Source organism: Prosopis cineraria, unplaced genomic scaffold (genome assembly GCF_029017545.1).
Source record: "Prosopis cineraria cultivar Desert tree isolate PC_DT_omini unplaced genomic scaffold, ASM2901754v1 PC178, whole genome shotgun sequence".
NCBI classification, from domain to species: Eukaryota; Viridiplantae; Streptophyta; class Magnoliopsida; order Fabales; family Fabaceae; genus Prosopis; species Prosopis cineraria.
In genome coordinates this window covers 39,365-61,091 of record NW_026555505.1, presented here as the reverse complement: position 1 = coordinate 61,091, position 21,727 = coordinate 39,365, and the positions used below count along the sequence as shown (strand labels likewise).

General features: G+C 33.1%; 2 protein-coding genes across 5 annotated transcripts; both read left to right on the top strand.

Annotated features, from left to right (window-relative positions):
- Positions 1-281: 281 nt before the first annotated feature.
- LOC129295730 (3'-5' exonuclease-like) lies at positions 282-1,111 on the top strand. The gene has a single exon (XM_054934275.1). The coding sequence runs from the start codon at positions 282-284 to the stop codon at positions 843-845; it is 564 nt and encodes a 187-aa protein (XP_054790250.1). The 3' UTR covers positions 846-1,111.
- A 14,021-nt stretch (positions 1,112-15,132) lies between these two features.
- On the top strand, positions 15,133-19,674 carry LOC129295731 (mitochondrial uncoupling protein 1-like). Of its 4 annotated transcripts, none has more exons than XR_008589616.1 (9): positions 15,133-15,421; positions 16,243-16,461; positions 16,566-16,644; positions 16,823-16,956; positions 17,056-17,154; positions 17,256-17,379; positions 17,750-17,824; positions 18,248-18,334; positions 18,789-19,674. XR_008589616.1 is itself a non-coding variant. In XM_054934276.1 (9 exons), exons 1-9 carry the CDS (start codon positions 15,338-15,340, stop codon positions 18,822-18,824), a joined length of 918 nt encoding a protein of 305 aa, XP_054790251.1. In that variant the 5' UTR covers positions 15,137-15,337; the 3' UTR covers positions 18,825-19,674. The 4 variants fall into 4 exon arrangements, 1 of the variants encoding a protein (XP_054790251.1); XR_008589615.1 differs by having other exon boundaries at positions 15,134-15,421; positions 17,256-17,360; positions 17,750-17,863; XM_054934276.1 differs by having other exon boundaries at positions 15,137-15,421; positions 17,256-17,360.
- Positions 19,675-21,727: the final 2,053 nt, after the last annotated feature.

Sequence of the window (21,727 nt, the reverse complement as noted above, 5' to 3'; positions counted from 1 at the left end):
ATCTCTTAAATATCCTTCTACAATTTAATTGTTGTAAATATTTATGGCTCTAAGATTTTTTGAAGAATTACTTCTCGTCGCTTCTAGCTGTGAGATACCTTGACAAATGAGAAAAAAAAAAATACAAAATAATATTTTTTTTTAATTGTAACACTAATCTTAACAAGAATAAAAATAAAAAAAATATATTTTGAATTTTGACTCCGACTCTCTCTTCCCCATTGCGAAGTCCACCCTCCACTACTCAACTTCTCAATCTCGTTGTTACTCTGCAAATCCAAATGTCCATAGCCATAGTAGACCACGCCCTTCCCTACGATTCTCACACATTGCTCACTTCTTCTACGATTCCGGCTCTTAACCCCATTTCCTCAACCTCTTATCGTCGGCCTCGACGTGAATGGCGCCCATTTCAGGCAATATGCTCGACGGTTGCCATATTCCAACTCTGTGTCGGCCCTCGATGCCTCATATTCCAAATCCTCCACGCTCCAAACATCCCCCAATCTCTGATCAGTTTTCTCGGAAACGCGAATCACAAGTTTGTGGGCGTTGGGATTGAAGAGGATGTGGAGAAACTTGTGTGTGACTACGACTTAAGTGTGGCTACGTACGTTGATCTGCGCGATCTGGCGGCTGACAAGTTGGGGGACGAGGATTTGAAGAAATCGGGACTCAAGACTTTGGCCCTGCGTGTTCTTGAGAAGGAAATTGAGAAGCCAAAGAGTATTAGCAGAAGCAGATGGGACAATCCGTGGCTTAATTCTGAGCAGGTAAAGTATGCTTGCATCGATGCCTTTATTTCTTTTGAAGTTGGAAGGCTTTTGTATTCTGGCGAACTCTAGCCATGTGGATTGCTTGTGATTCAGAATTTGGGACCAATACTTGATTGATTTGAGTAGTGGCACCGCTCATGCATAAGTCAATTTTAGAGCGATGTGTGTTTCTGTTTTATGTAAATTTCATTGAGTGAGCTTGTATTTGATGAAACTTTTTTCTGTTTTTCATGTCTGAGTTGTTCTATCTACGTTGTATGAAGTGACGTTACCAATGTCATCTCTGGTGTGTTGTACAACTTGACTATTTGATGATGAATGGTTTAATTGATTGACTCTGTTGTGTTGGGAAGCCACACTGATGAAGTATAGTTTATAAGTTTGAATTTCCTTCTCCTATAATGCATCTTTTGAAAGTGAGTTCTACCTAAAGGGCTTGTAGTCGTAACATTGGTGCTCTCATTGAGAAGTACTGTTCATGGACGGATGCCGGCTTTTGAGGGATGAGCTATTTTATGAGTTCTATATTGAGAGGCTATATTGGTGGTGTGTGGATTATAAGTCAGTTGAGCACTGTAATGTTACGACCATAAACCTTCTAATTAAAACTCACCCCCAAAAGGTGTCTTATAGGGAGAGGGTGTCTGACTTATAATCCATACTCCACCAATATGACCTCTTAATGTAGAACTCATAACATTCTGAAAGAGTTCACAAACACAAATAATAATAGGATTGGAGGAGTCCATCTCATACCCAATCAAAGAAAGTAGGTAGAGGCAAATATTACGTGTACATATAAGCCATACCTTGTTTAGGTGCGACTTTGATTTCGATCATAATGTGATAATGTGATTTTTTTTGGTGAAAGATAATATGATGACTTTGTTAGTGATTAATTTGTAGATGCTCCATTATTGGAAGACAGTTAATAAAGTCAAAATTAAAAAACATATATATTATTAAATTTTCACAAATTTTGAGAGAACAGAGTGTAATCTCCCCAGTCCGTAATGATCATATTGTTAGCATAAAAGAATTCTGGCGAAACATTTTACTAAAATTAGTTGGAAGACAGGGATACCGCACTTGACTTGTGAAAGTTGTCAAATATGTTATTTACAGACATGAAAGCAGGTTTGTACCAAAAAAGAAAAAGACAGATTTAAAGATTTTTGTTTTTGTTTTTCACTCTAGCATTCAATTAATTGGAACTTGTTTTGTCTTGAGTGTATTCCTTTGTTCAAGTACAAATAGTTTTATTGGAGATTTTTTAAGAATTGATCTCTGGAATTGAAGGCCGGTCCCTATCTGGGTAAGAATAGACATTTGTCGTGGGCCTTGAAGCAATTCTTTCGCCTGGATAGCGCAATAGAGTCTGACCGTTTAACATTTCAAAGTCTTTTTCTTTCTATTGGCCATATACTCGCTTAGGTTATATGAGGAGCGCATCTAGTTGATTATGACAAAAAAACATAGCATATTCTTAGCATGAGATATATTTTAACAAGAGCCACCTTCTCCTGGGATTTAATCAACTTTACAAAACAGAAAAGATTTTCTTAAAAATGTGCAAGGATAACGTCAGAGTGATCAAGATCATTTCAGAAAAAAATTAATTTCAAATGAAGCACGAATATTTATTGTATCAAGAAAAGGGTAAACTAGTCTCGCTCACTCAAATGATGACGATTGCAAAATAGGAGGTTAACCTCTAGTAGTTTTGAATGGTTGCAGTAAAATATACTTTCTTTAATTTTATTTATAAATTATTTTTAACATATTTTATTAAAATTAAGAAAAGCTTTAAATTTTATCAATCCTACTTTAAAATTTATTAGAAAAAATATATTTTCCAAACATTTAATGAAAGCAAAAAAAAAGTAAAAAAAATAAAAATAGTAAAGTGTTTTATAAATAAAATTAAAATTAATTTTTTTTTATAAATAGGATCAAGACTATTATGGATTCATTGAGGTGGTGCTAGTAAAACCAAGTGATTTGGAGTCAATAAGTAAATGATTAGCAGCTTCTCTAGGCTTCTCCAAAAGCCATTTCTTCATCTGCCTCTTCGAAATTTGGATTTCCTCTAATATTTAAATTTATGCTATATTTAGATGTAGAGCTGGAAAATAAGGTGGACACAACCCTATAGGGCAGGGCCTAAAAAGCCCATGATTACATTATGTCTTTGATTTTCAAACCTAGCCTAATAAGTTTTCCCCCCCTTTTCAATTTAAATTTTAACACATAAAATTTATAATTATAAATTTTTTTGAGCACAGCGACATGATGTTTTATTCACATTAGTGCGCATTGCAGTGCACAAAGAAACCAACTTCTTCAAACCTTGAAAGCATGTGGTCCAGCAAAAAGGGAAAAAGAAAAAGAAAAAGAAAGAAGAAAAGAAAAGAAAACTTGAAAGCAAATGCCAAGATTTTATTTTTAAAGAATGCTGATTACTGTAGGAGAAACATTTCACATAATTATTGCTAACAAATTTTTTTATATTAGAATAAAATTATAAAAAAATATGCTTCTATTGAAGTATAGAATGATTATTATGAGAAAGCTATTCCTAAAAATCTTAAAGAGTTGAAGTAATCAAGACCATATATTGTTACATTTTCTTGTTCTAATTTCGAACTTAGTTATAAGTATTGTTTAACAATAATAAGATATCATTAAATTCTTATATAAATATATATATATATATATATATGTATATTTTTTTTCCTTTTTTATTTTTAATTCTAATTTATGATGAGTGAGAAGATGACTATAAATTCATAAATGCAAAAATTCATGTTAACAAATAAAAGGGGTAAAATAAAAAAATAATTATAAATACTAAGTTGCTTATATTTCCAACCAAGATAACATGAGAAAATGCTTACTCTAATTAAGAAAAACCTTAAAATTTATTAACTCTATTTTCAAAGTTTCCACCTTAAGCCTCTAATAAAGATGAACATAACAAAAAAAAAAAAAGTATAATGCCTTATAACTATGACTAAAATTAATCTTCTCTTTTTGCCCCTAATAAGACTAGTTCAAAATATAATTAAGCAACTTAGTTCATGTAATTTTTTTTTCCATTTTACTCCTTATATTTGTTAACTTAGATCTTTGTATAAATGTATTTTTCACTCCTCATGGAGTGCATTGATAATTGGCACTAGGGATAAAAGAAAAAACAACACATTATTTATTACTCTATTTATATAGGGACATATATAAAATTTTATACACTTTTAGATAGGAGTATATTTTTATAGGAATGATGACTTTGTTCATATGTGATTTTTTTTAAAAAAATTACTTATATTTTGGATCTACAAGCTTCACCGATCTAAACTTAGGCTTTGACAATTGATTAGAGTCAATTAAATCTTATTTTCGGTTTTTCCAAGCAACATCAATTTTGAGTAGCTGGTAAATAGTGGCTACTGCTAACTATTTTTTTATATATATTTTGAAGAGTTTTATTGATCTTTTAGAGAGTCATTTAGTTATTTTTATTTATTTATCTTGTGTTTAGTATTTATTTTAGTGTTAGTTAGCTTATCTTGTAAATATTGTGTTTTGATTTTGTTTTAGAGTAATGTCTATTGTCAATTTGAGTCATTTTAAATTTTAAAAAAATTTACAAGAGTTTGGAAGAGGTGAAGAAGGAAAATATAAAGAATTTAATGAAGAAATTAAATTTTAATGATCACCCGCTACAGCAGCCAGTACAGCTAGTCTGTGTTACAAAGCAAATTCTAAACTAGAAACAAAGCTCGTTGTAGTGGGCACTATAGCAGATTTCACACCAAAAACGTACAACATTAGTTTTTCAGATAGAAAAGCAAGAAAATGCAAGGGTTTTAAGTAGTTCAACTTTTGAGAAGTTCTTTGGACCGGAGGAGGTGATTTTGAAGGTTGGGCACTGACCTAGGAACTTGGAGGAAGATGGTTTATCCACATTTTAATTTGTGATTGCTTCTAGTTTAATTTTATTTTTCTCTTTCTTCTCCAATGTTTTTGATTTTGTTCTTTCATTTTACTATTATGGGATTGAGTTTACTGTTGTATTGCTAAATTTTCTTTATAACCTAAGCAACTATAAACTTGTATACATATTAGATACTATTTTCTCCAATTATTTTATGATTAATGTTAGTTTTGGATTACTTAATCTCATTTACTATGACTTGCTTGATGATTGGCCACCATTGAGTTGAGAGGGGTTTAGGGTTTATCTTGAAAAGTAAAACCTTAAATGAACCTTGAGATTAGGTAATATGGGATTAGAATTTATTCTAATTTGCTATTAGGATAAGAATATATCTCTTGGACTCATATATTGAATTTTAAACGCCTCTTGGATAATTGTGTTAACACTTACATTCTTATTTAAGAGAGGGTTGTAATTGATTCAAAAGACAATAATTAGACTCTAGATTAATCAAACAAAATTACTCTTAGGTAATTTGGAGGAAATAGATTCTAAGAAGTAAACAAAGGCGTAGGAGCTTAGATTATCTCTTTTATGAAATTATTGTTTGGTGGAATTATTTATTTCTGAATCTTAATTGCTAATTTTTTTAGGTTTCAAACTCTCATATGTGATTAATTCACTTGACTTAATTGGGTATTTAATGTTTATTTATCAATTTATTTAATTTTTTATGAGATCAACTTTAATTTATCATTCGTTACAATACTTGTGGTGTCTTTACTGTCTCCTAACTCCTTCAACACTGATTAGCGCAGTGGAACCAATTAGCCATCGCCATGGAAAGAAGGAGACAAAGAGGCAAACATGGGCAATCAATGCAAGAACTTTTTGACTTCCAAAAGAGTGCAGATTCAACGGCATTTACCAGCAACAAGGACGTTAACCCTAATTAAAAGTTGAATGATGATGAGGAGCCACAAAGCCTTCATAATATCACCAGTTTGAATGATCAAGAGCCATTGCTAATAATATTAATATTAATAACCGTCAGACTCATGAAAGTGACTCTGTTTGTTCTTACAATATAAGTCATAATTAATAATTTATAAATAATGTTAGTGAGACATTAAATTCTTAAAATTTTATATTTTTTTCATTATACTTTCATTAACTATCTTAAATAAGAAGCTTGATGATAGAAATTAAAATTTCAATGCATTATCTAAGGTCTTATATTTTGAACTAGTAAGATTTGCCTTATATTATATTGTGATGTGATTTAGAGGGAGTATTCCTTAGTGATAAAGAGATGCTCCTTTATAAAACCCTCATCGATATTTCTAGTTCTAAATTCTAAAACCTCAGGTCCTCGTTGGAATTTCACAAGGTTATTGGGTTTGGCGGTTTAGGATTGCTGCATGGCTTCATCTGCAACACCGAAACAAATCTTAATGAGGCTTCTTGTGGACAAAGAGAAAAATAAAGTGCTCTATGCTGAAGCGAAGAAGGATTTCGTGGATTTTCTTTTAAGCTTCTTGACATTACCGTTGGGAACTATTGTTAGACTTGTGAGTTAGGATTCAAACTTGTAGCCTTTGTCGATTCGGATGCATAAGCTCACTGTATGAAAGTGTGGCTAATCTGGATCCCTTGTATTTGAATTCAGAGACATGTAAGCATATGCTTCTACAGCCAAGGAGCTCAATGGAACGTTATAATCAGAATCTCAAACTCAACATTGATAACACCAAGCCAACCAACTATTATGGCTGTAAGGGTTGTCTTTTGAGAGAAGATTCCCTGGTGGGGGTTTGACAACATTTTGACGCTTGGCAAATCACCGTTATTCGGTCCTCTGGTTAGTGGATCATCAGATGAAAATGCGAGTGGTGATACTGGAGGTAATAATCTCTTTTCCAACTCATTTTACATTTTTGTTATCCTTATTAAACAAACCCTATTCGACTGCACTGTTAATATTGCTTCATCTCATACCTTCCCAAAATGCGAGATGATACAAGGGAAGGCTATGAAAAGGAGACGGCATCTTTTATTATTTTTGACGATCTTAATGTACTTCCTGCTGATCTGAACACAACATTGTGTCTTCTGAAGAATCTACGCTCTAAAGATCTACCTGTACGGAGTCCACTGTGGTTTTTAGTTCAAATGAGGTGAGCTTCTGGAAACGTTAATTGTGTCACTGTGAAATCTCATTCCCTATATATCTCTCATCATCAGATGCCTTATCATGTTTTTGATGATTGTGGACCTGCTCAAGTGTATGTTAATCTCGAACACAGCACTCTCAGATTCCTTGTCAATGAAGGAACACAGAGTTGGGAACTTGAAACATTGTTCAACAGAACTGGTTGGCAAGGTATAGAGAGTGTTAGGATGCTGAAGTTGAAGGTATTGATGGCAAAATCAAGGTCGAAAATACTTTTTGCTTAAGTTGACAAAGATTTCATGGACCAGAAGCTTTTTTGCTTCTTGACATTCCCACTAGGACCTTTAGAAAGAGTTTTAAAAGGGAACTCTGGGTTGGCTTGTGTCGACAAGTTGTATAACAGTTTGATTAATTTTGATTCAACCAAAGACTTTAAGTCAAAGAAAGTGAAGAATATGTTCGCCACCCTTGTAATAGCCCCATATTTTAAGGTGAAGAACCAGATGTTACCTATCGGTGAACTGAGGCGTCCGTCCGAGTTAAGTTGATCTTATCGTCACGCTTGTTTCGGTTCAGATTATTATTTGACTGCAGATGCAAGATTGTATAGCAGGGCAGTGGCACTGTTTTGAAACGAGTGAGAATGTGTGGCCCTAAGTCTCCAAGTTGGAAAAATCAGACCATGGCCATGGATATGCCAAGAGTAGAACGACGTTTCATGGTTGTTGATTGACTTGTCGGTGAAACCATTTTCATCTCACGATGCTTTATCATCTTTAACAGAATCCAAGGTGCCTCACCATGACTTGGAAGAAAGAACCATCTGTATTGGGGTACAAGTACGTGTCTACGAGTCTTTTTTGTTAATTTCCACATTTTACTTGCCCAAGATTAGATTTATTGCATGGTACGTGGTTGCAATTTCCCCCACTTTATTTTTAGACTCATTTACAATGTAGGTACTGAGCATCCTTAAAGCTTCCGTAGTCTCAACTTCGGCTTTGACAATTGGTTTGAAAAGATGTTTATCAAATACTTCCATAATAGGTCTCACACACTTGGGTGTCAGTCCAAGAGTTAATATTAAATTGAAGTGAAACAGACAGAAATCAGCAGTTGTTCGCTACTAAATGGAATCCTATACGAGGAACGTAACTGGCACTTAAATATCTACATTCAGTTTCATGCTCTTGCTTCGATGTTTTGTTTCGAGGTATTGTGATGGCCGAGTGATTGAAAAATTAATTATATCATGAACGTCCCTCTTTCACATATAGATTTAACATTTTGGTGCTCACTTATGTTCATTTTCTACTTTTTTTTTAATTTTCTATCAAGTATCGAACTTTGCAACCCAGTACTAGTAATCTTTTTACTTTTTATAATTTTTCCGGTCAAAGCTTTGTTTTCAAATAGTTATTGTTTGTAATTTTGATGAAGAGGTTAGCATGACATGGCACGTAGACCAAGAGCACTAATACAATACACAATACTATACATAAATGAACCACATGGAATCTACTTGCACTATTCAAGGATAAGATGATATCAGTCGAGAGGGAAAAACAAAATGAAAGGGGATCAGAAGGAAAGAGTTCGGTTATTTCGGCCCATTTGGGTTTAGGCTTTGACCTGGATTTCTCAGGAAAATCTTCTATCTAAACTTCTAAACCTGTTACTAAGATTGTTTAGGTTTATTGATTTAGCCCATCAATTTTGACTCAAATTATTGACTTTAACGCAGACGTAGCATTTGACTCAAAACAATAACGATAACCTTATATAATTCAAGGACGTCCATGCATAATGAGGGTGACTCGTTAGGTTTTCCTGCAAGTATCTCCTATAGGCTTTTTATATATAGGATTTTTTCTCAAAACTGACATTCTCGTTACAGTTTTAGAACTTTGGGTTATTTGGTGGTCTAGGATCAGTCTTATGCTGTCATGAGTCCTACACATTGGAAAGAATCACAAGTAGTGTGGGGTTTATAAGTGTGAAGAGCTCTTCCACTTAATAGACTCGTTTTTTGGGATGGATTCTTCCTTTGGACTTGTGTTGGTCAATTTGGTGTTTTCATTAAGAGATTGGTATCATAGAAAGGGCTATTTACGGAGGGTTTTGATAGGTAGAAGGTCGGGTAAAGTGTTATGAAGTGAAGTCACCGCGGACGTCAACTCTTGATGAGGAAAGAGCTTCATCCGCAACACAGAAACAAATTTCATTGACAGTATTTGTGGATAAAAAGGACAGCTGAGTTCTCTAAGCTCTAAAGCTGAGAAGGATTTTGTGGATGTTCTATTCACTGTCCTGCTGAGGGAACTATAAACAATTGCTAGACTTTTGAGTCGGCATTCTAACATGAAAGCTAGTGTGGCTAATCTATTCTATTTTGATTATCTCATGCCATTTTAACGTCTTGTTTCTTCACATGAAAACTCCGCCTATGTTTATAGCCGGTCCCAAGCTCGGGTAAAGGAGGAGGGTTGTGTTAGGCCATCAACAGCCAATGTAAAAATTTGTTGAATCTATCATGAACATGGATAATAGACGTTATAATGTTAATGCTAGGTCATTGCCCGTAAGTAACGCGCTGCATGGCTCGAGTACAGTGATAAGTGAGTTAGAGCCGCTGCATCGGCGCCCGGATGTAGTGTTAAATGAGCAAGGGCTACCGTGTCATTCTGGACGCACGCGGCTAAAGAAGTTAGTCCATAAGAGCAAAATTAGATTTGGTACTTGGAATGTTGGGACATTAAATTGTAAATCTGAAGAGGTTGTAAGGGTTATGATTCAAAGAAAAATCAATATCCTTTGCTTGCAAGAAACAAAATGGCGTGGAGAAGGAGCTAAGGATATTCAAGGTTTCAAACTTTGGTATACAGGAAATGTAAGTGCACACAATGGAGTAGGCATCATTATAGATAAGGAGTGGAAGAAGAACGTTGTAGAAGTTAGCAGAATTAGAGACAGAATTATTTCTTTAAAAATGATAATTGGACGTGAGACTATTAATATTGTTAGTGCTTATGCGCCGCAAGTCGGGACAGAAGCCAGTCTTAAGGAATTATTTTGGGAGGATCTGGAGGGGTTGATTCGATACATACCACAGAGTGAAAAGATTTTTATTGGAGGAGACTTTAATGGGCATGTCGGGAGGGAAGCTGGTCAGTATGCGAGGGTGTATGGTGGTTTTGGTTTTGGAGAGCTAAACAATGAAGGGCAAACTCTTCTTGATTTCTCATTGGCGTATGATTTTAAGATTGCCAACACTTGTTTCAAGAAGAGAGATGAGCATCTCATCACTTACAAAAGTGGAGCCTCAAGGTCGCAGATTGATTTTCTTTTGGTTAAGAACACAGATAGAAAACTTTGTAAAAATTGTAAGGTGATCCCCGGAGATGCTGTAACGACACAACATAGGGTCCTAGTCCTTGATGTGTGTATTATGAGTAAAATCCAAAAACGTCGACAAGTAGTAACACCAAGGATTAGGTGGTGGCAATTAAAAGGTGAGAAGCAAAATATTTTCAAGCGAAATCTTTTGGATAAAGGAATTTAGGATTCTCAGGAAAGTGCTAACATCATATGGGAGGATATGGCAAAAAAGATACGGGAGGTTGCAAAAGTAGTTTTGGGAGAATCGAAAGGTTCTAGTCCGAGAGATAAGGAGTCTTGGTGGTGGAATAATAGTGTACAGGACAAAATCAAGTATAAGAAAAACTGTTTTAAAGCCATACATTTGTGTAACAATGAGGAAAATTGGGAGAGGTACCGTATGGCTAAGAAGGAAACTAAGAGAGCTGTGGGTGAAGCTCGTTCTAAAGCTTTTGAAGAATTTTATAAGAACCTTGAGACGAAGGAAGGAGAGCAAAATATTTATAAGATTGCCAAGAGTAGGGAAAGAAAATCAAGAGATCTAAAACAGGTAAGGTGTATTAAGGATGAAGAGGGAAGAATTTTAGTTACTGATGATGAAATTAAAAATAGATGGGAGACTTATTTTTCTAAACTTTTCAATGATGGAGAGGATTCATCTAGTAACTTAGAGGATTTAGTAACTGGTGAAGGAGAACAAAATTTGTCATTCTATCGAAAAATACGTAATAAGGAAGTAAAGGAAGCTCTTAAGAAAATGGCAAATGGTAGAGCCAACGGATGTGATTGTATATCTATCGAAGCGTGGAAATGTTTAGGTAAAGAAGGGGTGAGATGGTTAACTAAGTTATTTAATGTGATTTTACGGTCCAAGAAAATGCCTGATGAGTGGAGGAGAAGTACATTAATTCCTATTTATAAAAATAAAGGAGATATTCAGAATTGTACTAACTATAGAGGGATTAAACTCATGAGCCACACAATGAAATTGTGGGAGAAAGTAATTGAGCACAGGTTGAGATTGGAGACAAGTATTTCTGAGAATCAATTTAGTTTTATGCCAGGTAGATCAACTACAGAGGCGATTTATCTACTAAGGGGATTAATGGAAAAGTATCGTTGTAAAGATAAAGATCTACACATGGTTTTTATTGATTTGGAAAAAGCTTATGACCGTATACCAAGAGAAGTGCTTTAGAAAGCGTTGGAAAAAAAGGGAGTATGGATTGCTTATATTAAAGCCATACAAGATATGTATGAGGGGGTAAAAACTAGTATAAGAACGCCTAGTGGTCAAACAAAGGATTTTCCTATAAAGATTGGACTACATCAGGGATCATCTCTGAGCCCTTATTTGTTCAACTTGATTTTAAATGTTTTGACGGAACATATTCAAGAGGAAATCCCGAAATGTATGCTCTTCGCGGATGATATAGTTCTTATAGCAGAGACAAGAGAAGAGGTTTATTGCAAACTTGAGCTATGGAGGAGGACATTGGAGTCGAAAGGTTTTCGTCTGAGTAGAAGTAAGACGGAATATTTATATTGTAAATTTGGTAAATGACTATTCGAAAATAATTTGGAAGTGAAATTGGGAGATCAAATTATACCTCAAGTGGAAAAGTTTAGATATTTGGGAGCCATTATTCAAAATGATGGCGAAATCAGTGGAGATATTTCACATAGAATTCAAGCTAGGTGGTTTAATTGGAGAAAAGCTAAAGGAGTTATTTGTGACCGTAAGGTGCCTAATAAACTTAAAGGAAAGTTTTATCGTACTGCTATCAGACCGGCAATGTTATATAGTAGTGAAGGCTGGGCTCTAACGGGACAGCAAGAGCATAAAGTTGGAGTAGCAGAGATGAGAATGTTACGATGGATGTGTGGACATACACGTAAAGATAAAATTTGAAATGAGCACATACGTGAAAAAGTGAGGGTGGCACCTATTGAGGAAAAAATGGTAGAAAATCGGTTGAGATGGTTTGGGCATGTACAAAGAAGACCGAGGGAGGCACCAGTGAGAAGAGTGGAACATATAACTTTGAGTCCGATTAAGAGAGGTAGAGGAAGGCCTAAGAGAACACTTTTGGAAGTTGTTGAACGTGATTTCTTAATTAATAATATTTCTAAAAGCTTAATAAATGATAAAGCACAATGGCGTCTTGCAATCCATGTAGCCGACCCCACTTAGTGGGATAAAGGCTTGTTGTTGTTGTTGTTTCTTCACGTGAAAATATTGTGCACGGCCATTTTAAGAAAGAGAATTAGATTGATAACGTGCTACCCACAACTTTTGTTCTGAGAACGGGGATGGATGCGTGCCATATTTCAAACATGCAAATATCACCGGAATCTATATTTCACTTTTTGGGGGCTACATGATTTACGAGTTTCTATGGAATACTGGAATCTGATAAATGACTATGCCACTTCGTGGTGGGTATGAATGGCACAATTAAAGCGGGAATTTGATACTTCCAAATAAAGTTTCTCAGTTTATTTTTGGATGACTTTTTTCTGCCAATCATTGTTATTAATTAATCTAGACTAACTCATGGGATTAACTAACTAGTTTGAATTTAGTGGCTACAGATTTTTAAAACTTGTTAATAATATTCTTCCATAATAATTATACATTCTCACATAGACCTTATAATGTGGATGCATTTTTTCCCAAAAAATGTGTTGTGTTTGGACCAATGGAGATTTAAATTTGGATTGGGGTCAAATTTCCTTGTCTATATAAATCTATAGATTTGAATTTTATCAATCTATTTAATTTTTATTATAATTTGTCTTTAATTTCAAAAACTTTATATTCTAATTATTTAAAATTTTAGCACTTCAACTTTTTTGTACCTCTTCTCTCATCATTCTTGTTCTCATATCTTACCGATTTAAAAATAAAAGTAAACTTATTTTTAATTTGGAATCTCAACTTATTTCTAAAATTTCTCATACCATCCAAATAAATAATTTTAAATGTAAAATTTTATATATAAAATTTAAATCTAAATCCATCAATTCAATTAAGCACCATCTAAAAGTGCACATGAGAATGAATATGTAAATATTAATACAACTCCTTGTTCAAATTAACTTCATTTTGAAGATTCTCATTTAATTGTTATAAAATAGCATTTGAATAGATGGATTTAGATTCAAAATCCCACATAAAATTTTTGTATTTAAAATTCTTTATTTAGGTAATATAAACTTTACACCATTACGAATGAGTTGTACCTACTTATATAACTTGTTCCCATGTTTGGTGATATAAAAGAAGATGGTTGAGATTAATTGAGTATTTCAAATTCTAAAGGAATTGTAATGAAAAATTTGCAGCATAAAATTTTATGTATCTAAATAATAAATTTGGTCCAAATCCAAATCTCTAGAAATCCAAGTATGACACTGAGAAAAGGTTTAAAAATTTAATTAATTTGCCTTAAACTAAAATTATAAACAATTCAGACATTAGTAGACTCCTGGTCAACAAAGAAAAACTTTAGGAACTGATCTGTAGATGACTGTATTCTTATCCATCTCTATAATCATAATTTCCAGTCTAACAATTTGAATACATGAGCGATTTTTTCAATTTGAATATATGAGCGATTTTTTGGTAGAACTTTAATAATTTTTATTTAGCAAATGTTTCAAACGTGACGGATAATCACTTGAAACTTAGAATGCGTCTTTTTCTTTTCTTTGTTTGTTTGTGTGTGTGCGGGGCCAAAAAAAAAAAAAATCAAATCCAAACAAAATGTAAAGTGATGACATAATGAATAAGAATATTTTTATGAGTATAAATCAAATGGATATGCATTATCTCTTCAATATTGTTTTAATATCTTCTTTATCATTAATTAATTTATAAATTTTAATTAAATTTGAGTTGTAAATCAATGCTTGCAAATAAATATAAGAAAGCCTTTTCTACTGCTCTCATTTTTTTGATTCTAATTTCCCTTTTTTCTTCTCAATTGTATTATTTATAAGTTATAACAACCTTAATATTAGACAATGATGGCTTAATTTTTTGGACAATAACTTTAAAGTAACACGATAGTGTTGTTAATTAACTTTAACAAATTAGATTTGGTTATATTATCAGTGGTATTAATGTATCACTCTAAAATAAGGCAAAACAAAAATGACATCATTATTTATTTTCCTTCAGCAAAATTAAGAGGAAAAATATTTAAATTAAGAAGGAAAACAAAAATATACACAATATTTGAATTTTTGATACTACATGCAAATAAATCCGTATCAATTACTACATTATTTTTTGTTAAATTAGTATGTTATTTTATTATATTATGTAATTACCCATTCATTCTTTAAAATTTAAAAGTTCTACAATGAGGGAAAATGAATAAAAAATAGTTTATATATTTTTTATTTTCATATCAGTTTTTTCCTTTCTGAAAATACACAACAAAATATACAAACCAAAATTTTAAGAAGTTATTCTGTTAAAAAATTAGTTAATTGGACGTATATAATTGTGGTAATAAATTGAACCTGGTAACTTGTAACTGTATATTATCAATTAACAAGTAAAAAAATTGTTAAAAATTAGAAACTAGAAATTATCATCAATATATTAATAAAAATATAAAAAACTATATAAATCACTTGATAATCATCAACGATCACTGGGCAAAAAAAAAAAAAAATCATCAACGATCAAACTTTTGTTAAGCGCAAAAACTCGATAGAGCATTTTCGACCAAAAAGCATGTGGCCTTGGGAACCAAAAATGAGTACCCGCCTTTTACCCAAAAAAAAAAAAAGAGTGCCCGCCGCTGAGCCGTTGCACGATTTAGAAAACAAAAAAAGTTACGCAATCTTCTTCACTTTGTTGTTCGCTTTCCCAAGAAATCCCCTGCTTGCACCCACATCCCGTCTTCTTCTTTCTCTGTATCATTATAATAATCAATCCCAAGATCTCCCACCTCTTTCATCTGCACTATTGGTTTTGATTTTCTCTGTATCTTACACTGCACCAAGCACTCTGTTTTCTTTTTGATTTGATCATTTTTGGGTCTCTGCGACGCCATGGTTGCCGATGGCAAGTCCAAATCTGATATCTCCTTCGCTGGAACTTTTGCCAGCAGTGCTTTCGCTGCATGTTTTGCTGAGGTAATTCAATTCTTGATTGGTTCCTCTAGCTTTGTTATTTTATTTATTTTTAATAGCCACTATCTGTTTTAATTTTAGCTGGGCGTGCCTTTTTTTTTTTGTCACCTTTTCTGTATTCTTTAATTATGTTTGGCCTCATTCATGTAGAAGACAATTCGTTGCTAATATTGTTATTGGTTTGTAATTTTCATTCCTGAAAAGATATGGATCTAATGTGCAAGAGACTCTGGTAGGTTTCTTGGTTTCTGGTCGCTTCATCTTTTTTTGCCTTACTTCCCGGTTGTCTGACTACGTTTCGAGCTAAAATTAGTTTTCCGGTAGATTAGCTGAATACGCACCGAAAAAAATCTTATTTACTGGTCAATAAATGACAAACAAGAAATCATATTAACTGTTCTGATTTGATTATTAGCATGCAGTTCTGAATCCTGGCGGTTTCTTTACATATTGGAACTAGCTTAGTGGTACAAATTGATTGCTAGTGATTGGAAATCATTTATCAGTGCTGACTATACATATGGCAGACAAAGGTCTGGTTGAATAATCTCTGGCTTCTGCAGACTTACCTGGTTATATGTTTTGAACTTTGTCAAATTTGAACATTTACTTTCCACGATAGCTATTGCATTGTGGAAGTGTATGGAGCTGTAATATGAATTAGGCTTATGGAAAACCGTCCAGAGTTGTTCACTGGAGCGATCGACCTGGAATTTGCTTTAAATTACCGATTTTCTTTCGTGAATTCAGTTCACATATTGTTTCGCTCTGATAATTACTCAATTCTGGTTTTTATTGACACTCAGTTCTTGTATTCTGAATAGATATGTACAATCCCGTTGGACACTGCTAAAGTAAGGCTCCAGATCCAAAAACAAGCAGTCGCTGGTGAAGCAGTGACCTTACCTAAATATAGGGGTTTGCTGGGTACAGTTGGTACCATTGCCAGGGAAGAAGGTCTTTCTGCTCTCTGGAAGGGCATTGTGCCAGGACTACATCGTCAATGTGTGTATGGAGGTTTAAGAATTGGGTTATATGAGCCTGTGAGTTTAAAACTTTGTCACGTAGACTTGTTGAATTCTTTTAGTTCATGTGTGCTGCTTACTTATGCGGGCCAAACACTTAAATGATAAGATTTCTTCCATAGGTCAAGAATTTCTATGTTGGAAAGGATTTCGTAGGAGATGTTCCATTGTCAAAGAAAATTCTTGCCGCCCTTACCACTGGTGAGTCCAGTACTCAGTGTTGCAGGAATATTTTATTTATGTGCTATTAAAATGACTTTGCTGCTATATATGCAGACTTTTGCCCATTCTAGCAGGAATTGTTGCTATTTATGTCACATGCACAATGGAAATTACTTGAACTACGATCTCCATGCATTTTCACTTGTCTTATTGACAGGTGCTGTGGCAATTACAATAGCAAATCCAACCGACCTTGTAAAGGTTAGACTTCAAGCTGAAGGAAAATTACCTCCCGGTGTGCCCAGACGGTACTCTGGATCTTTAAATGCTTATTCCACGATTGTGAGACAGGTCTGTAAATTTAACCTTGTGATTTTCAAAAAGGAAAAAAAATATAGTAGTCTTTCTAGCTCATCAACATTTATTATCAATCATGTATCTAAAACACAGGAAGGAATTGGGGCTCTTTGGACCGGTCTCGGCCCCAATGTTGCAAGAAATGCTATTATTAATGCTGCAGAACTAGCCAGCTATGATCAAGTGAAACAGGTAATGTATAAGATGTTCGATTCTTGCCTTTTGGATTCAATTTCCAATTTTCTCCCTAACTTGTGATTTTCTATATCTAATAAATTTCCTTTATGCCGCAGACCATTTTGAAAATTCCAGGCTTCACCGACAATGTGGTAACTCATCTACTTGCTGGGCTAGGGGCAGGATTTTTCGCTGTCTGCATTGGCTCCCCAGTTGATGTGGTAACTCCCTGTCGTCCACATAAGAATACATATAACTTATTTAGCATAGATTTACCTTAGTGTCCATATATACGCTTGCGCCTTCACCATGAATTCTGTGCTTCTCTTGTTATGTTCAATAATGATAAGCTCATAATCCAGTCATTACTAGAAACCGGTGGGATTAGTAATGGCATCTAGAGCTTAATAAGGATTCTTGTCAACAAGTGGGCCTGTTACAGTCCGTTTTGGTTGATGAATACGAGGGAATAGCCTTATCTTTCTTCTGATCGTTATGATTATGTGACTAATCCTATATATATTTTCGTTGCCAACCGTTCTCCTTCTCTTGCAGTGTTAACATTGCACTAATTCATTTCTTTTGCTTTACTTCTGGTTCTTATATCCAGGTCAAATCCAGAATGATGGGCGATTCAACCTACAAAAGTACCCTTGATTGTTTCGTCAAAACTTTGAAGAATGATGTATGCTTTCTTTTTGCTTACACCACATGATTCACTTAGGTAACATTGCCATCTGCTTTAGGTATATGCCCTAATTATGTGGACCCATGGCTATCAAGATGGTTTAGAGCGCTTAGAGTTCAGAGAATTTTATCATATCTCATTGTATGTGGTAGGCATAATCCTGAAGCATAAACCAGCTGAACGATTCCCTCTTCAGTTTGTTTGTTTGAATGACACTTTTTACTTTGTTAACACTACTTCCATGTCAAAATATCATTGATTATTCTCGTTTGTGGTACAAAATATGCCTTTTCCTTCTATTTGGACGGTCTGGGGTCTGTTATTTTCATCTATTATTAAATTTCGATAGACAAGCAACAGCATTGTCAGTGGGTATCATTTATGATTTCTCTCATCTGATTGGAGTCTAATATTTTTCAGGGACCTCTTGCCTTTTATAAGGGGTTTATCCCCAATTTCGGACGGCTAGGATCATGGAATGTGATCATGTTTCTCACCTTAGAACAGGTAAAACTTGAACTGTGTTATGCTCTTAAATTATCTTGGCATACGCCATTCGTGTTGTAGAGAATAGAAAAACTGTAACTTGCCCAAGAAATTTTCTGGGGTATTAGGCATATGAATGCCGAAATGTTGAAAATAGAAATGGGTCAGACTAGGGATCTTTTAGGCAACTTCTTCCTTTCTTCATTTAAGATATATTTACCTTGATCAAAGGCCTACCAGCTAGAGTCAAGCTCTTGCATCTATGAAGCTTTTAATTTCAAGTGACAATCCACAGATAATTTTTATTATGTGCTCAAATAGATAGAGTGGCAGATAAAGAGAGTTTGTATTAAATAGTGACCTTGATTCTGCATAAATTCGCATGGAGAACAGTGTAGGAAACTATCAAATAGTGTATGTATAATATACGAATCAAATACTATTATGCTTGCTAATTCTTATCTTCTAATGCCAGGCTAAGAAGGTCGCCAAAAAAATAGAGTCATCCTGAACGCGACCAAATGTAAGTTGGATTATCTGAGAAGGACTGGCAGCAAATAGATCGATATTGTTGAGAAAATAGGGAGCACATTCGGAGGGATGAGCACTGCGTGCTCAGCATCTCTGAACAAATCTGGACCATTCAAATTTAATCTGGACCGGACGGTCCAGCTTAAATTACGTTTTTTATTTTTAAATAAAAATTTATGAAATTTTTAATAAATATGTTTATTATTAACATATTCCGTCTATATTTAATCCGATGAGTTTAAATTTAATATTAATTTTTTTATAATTTTTTACAAATTGATCGTATAGATTTAGTTTGTATTATTCAGATTCAAAATTTTTAACTTGTTATATTATTAGATTCAAAACATTCAGAGTAAATCTGTTTCCTCAATTTATAAAAAATTATAAACAAATTAATATTAAATTTAGACTCATCTAATTAAATATAGACGGTATGTGTTAATAATAAATATAATTATTAAAAATTTTATAAATTTTTATTTTAAAAATAAAAAAATAATTTAATATGGACCGTCCAGATTTTCAAAGTGGTTCAAGGATGAAATCACCCTTGATGAGCACCGAACGTGCTCCCAAGAAAATAATGGTCCATTCTCTCCATCTAGTCAGGGATAGATTTTTACTCTTTTTTTTTTCTGCCGGGAATAATAGTAATTAGATCTATGTGTACTAAGGATTTTTTAATTGCAATCTATTCTGTGAGGTTGCATTCTGAATCGCTGATTTTATGCTTGCTTCAATTCATCAGTTGTCATCACCATGGTAAACTGTATCATTGATTCATCCATGAGGGCAAATCTAAAATTTTAGTTTAAGAATTCTGGATTTATTGGTGCTTTTTTTTTCCCCCTTTCCTGTCCAGCAAGACTAATTGCCGCAATAGAAGTTATAGTTTTGAAAAACATTTCATTTGAATATCAATTCAGTAAAGGAAAACTACTACTATTTAACACATTTGATTTTACTTTCCTCGCGTTCGTAGACTTATGGTAACTTTTAGATGTGATTTAAATGTAAATTGAGTTATTCGGCCCATAAAAATATTGTTTATCAGTTATCACCCTCAGTCCCGTAGAAAATAAAATTACATAAACGCCTGTGAAATAAAATGTCCCAGTCAATGAATAAGTCTTCTGCGCAAAATAATAAAGTAGTTCTACATTAATTAAATTTGACGTGTAAATCTGTAAAACTCTACTTGAGGCAAAATGATAATATTTTTTTTAAATTATCTAAATGATATATTGATCTTATGAAATGACATAATTTTTTTAAAATCTCAAGAGATGTTTATGTCATTAGAGAATTATAAAAAATGACACTTTTACATTGTATTCAAATAAAAAAATTATTTCTAAATTCATAACAATTTAATAATTATTCACAAGTCTTGATTTATAAATTCTGATATACATTAGGTGTTAAAAAATTATATTTTACATTCACAACTTTTATTCTTATATTAACAATTTTTATTTTTAAATTTGTAATAATTTAATAGTTATTTGTAATTTTACATCTACAAGTTCTAATATATATTAAGTGTTGAAAATTTATAACTTTCTATTCACAATTTTCATTATATATTAACAACTTTATTTCTAAATTCACAATAATTTAATAGTCATTCGCAACTCCGCATATACAAGTTCTGATATGTCAGATGTTAAAAATTTATACTTTTCATTTATAACTTTTATTCCTATATTAACAACTTTTGTCCCTAGATTCGCAACAAGGAATTGTAATTCATCAATATCCTTTGTAAATTGACTAAATCAGTAAAAATGAATTGATACTCTAATCTAAGAAATAACAACTTTTATTAATTTAAATGACAAAAAAACCTTAAAAAGTAACAACTATTTAAGATTTTGTTATTAATTATATGATCTACAACTTACATCAAAATGCCTTACAACTCTTTTGACAAAACAAAAATATGTGAAGGGTTGGATTTTCTAGTGTCATCCCAACATATCAACCATTTCTCACATCAACCTGAAACAATAAAATAACCATTCATCAACATGTCTATTTTTTAAACATCATAATCATATATATGTTATGTTTTATCCAACAATAATTTTTTTTATATTCATAATTTTATATTGGTCATTCACAACTTTGATTTATACATTTATAACACAATTGAAAATGATATACTCCTTCTGTTTAAAAATATAAAACATTTTTAACTGAATCTCACTCCCAATAAAATAGTTACCTACTTTCAAACTAACCCTATTTTTTTATATTTACTCCTATTAAACACCCTATAATAAATATAAAATCATTATTAATAGGGACACTTTTGAAAAAAAGGAAATAATTACATCTCGAAAGACTAAAAATGTCTTATATTTTTTAACATTCAATTCCTTAAAAAATGCCTTACATTGTTGAATGGAGGGAGTATTATTTATTATTTATTCATGAGTAAGCATCCATACTCACGTAAAACAAAAAAATGAAGACTTCAATCAAAACCTCAATCATTTATGCACATTAACCCACATCAATTTCAACTATCAGATATGAGAGGAGAAATTTTCAAGGAGAAGAAGAAACTTACCCACATACAACACATCTAACAAAGGAACCCACATACAAAAACTCAAAAAAGAAATAAGACAGACGAGAAGGATAAGGATAAGGAGATGGAGAAAGAGACAGCGCAGAAGAAGAGCATGAAGAAGAGGAGGAGAACAAGAAGATGATGCAGAGGCAATGTAACGTCCCAGTTTTAATCTACTGATTAATTAAACTTAATTAGGGTAATTAAGTAAGTTGAGGTGATGTGTGGCCAGGGAGGTCTAATAAGTATATTTTTAGCCCAAATTATGGGTTCGGTAATAAGTTGGGCCACCCGGTCATCAA

Bases quoted from the DNA above. Each gene is read 5' to 3' on its own strand.
- LOC129295730 (XM_054934275.1), top strand. From the start codon at position 282: ATGTCCATAGCCATAGTAGACCACGCCCTTCCCTACGATTCTCACACA.
- LOC129295731 (XM_054934276.1), top strand. From the start codon at position 15,338: ATGGTTGCCGATGGCAAGTCCAAATCTGATATCTCCTTCGCTGGAACT. The intron at 16,462-16,565 runs GTGAGTTTAAAA...TTTCTTCCATAG, and splicing joins GAATTGGGTTATATGAGCCT to GTCAAGAATTTCTATGTTGG. The intron at 18,335-18,788 runs GTAAAACTTGAA...TTCTAATGCCAG, and splicing joins TGTTTCTCACCTTAGAACAG to GCTAAGAAGGTCGCCAAAAA.